Here is an 821-nt window from a genome sequence, read left to right as displayed (position 1 = left end):
CTTGACTCGGTGCGCGCGGCGGAACGTGAGCGGTATGACATGCAGCTTCGGGCAGCAGGTGTCCGTCCGGAAACGGACCAACAACCGGTTTCTTCTGGATGGTCAAGTCCGACGCCTCTGCCGCGCAGCAGTACCTCGTCTCGCGATACCGCGTCGCCGGTCTCCGGCAGTGCGGCCGCCCACATGGGCTCCGCGTCGCCCTCGGTCGTGGTGTCTGCCTCTGTCGCGGCGAGCCCGTCATCGGCGCCACCGGTCCAGTCGGACGACGACGATGAGTCCTTGCTTGGCTGGGGTTTCTCGGCCGCGCAGCGGGCTGGCGACCGTGAGCAGCAGCGCTTGGCAACGCTCGAGCAAGAGCGGCAGGCGCGCCGAACTCGCGATGACGAGGAGGACGAGGCGGCTTACGCCCGCTTCCGTGCCGGGGTGCAGGCGGACCACGTCGAACAGTCGCGGCCGCCACCTCGCGTTCACGTCGATGCGCCCGAGTACGTGCCGTCAGCCGCGCCGTCGATCGATGTCCGGTCGCTTCATTACCCGGCACTGTCGTCGGCGCCGCAACCGTCGGTCAACCAACTGCCGATATTCAGCGGTCATGGCGTCAACAAGCCGCCGGTGTACGGGCCGCGCGGCGTCATGACCGAGCACCAAGCGCAGTTTGCCAAAGAATTCATCGTCTACTCGCGCAAGCAGGCCCTGTTGTGCCTCTCGGCCGGTGTCACGTTCGACACCGTCCCGATGAGCTCGTGCATGACCTTCGAGGCCCAAGCGCATCATCTACGTTTCGACATGGGCAACCGGTCGGCCGAGCTGGTTACCGAGCG

At 66.6% G+C, this 821-nt stretch overlaps 1 protein-coding gene across 1 annotated transcript; it reads left to right on the top strand.

Moving 5' to 3' along the window:
- Positions 1-95: 95 nt before the first annotated feature.
- SDRG_17330 (hypothetical protein) lies at positions 96-751 on the top strand (the record flags this gene model as incomplete). The annotated part of the gene is made up of 2 exons (XM_008623571.1): positions 96-712; positions 741-751. Exons 1-2 carry the CDS (start codon positions 184-186, stop codon positions 749-751), a joined length of 540 nt encoding a protein of 179 aa, XP_008621793.1. The 5' UTR covers positions 96-183.
- Between the last annotated feature and the right edge of the window lie 70 nt (positions 752-821).

The sequence above is a fragment of the Saprolegnia diclina genome, assembly GCF_000281045.1.
Source record: "Saprolegnia diclina VS20 unplaced genomic scaffold supercont1.270, whole genome shotgun sequence".
NCBI classification, from domain to species: Eukaryota; Oomycota; class Saprolegniomycetes; order Saprolegniales; family Saprolegniaceae; genus Saprolegnia; species Saprolegnia diclina.
Note: the sequence above shows the minus strand (reverse complement) of the source record. Positions and strands in the feature narration are given on the sequence as shown.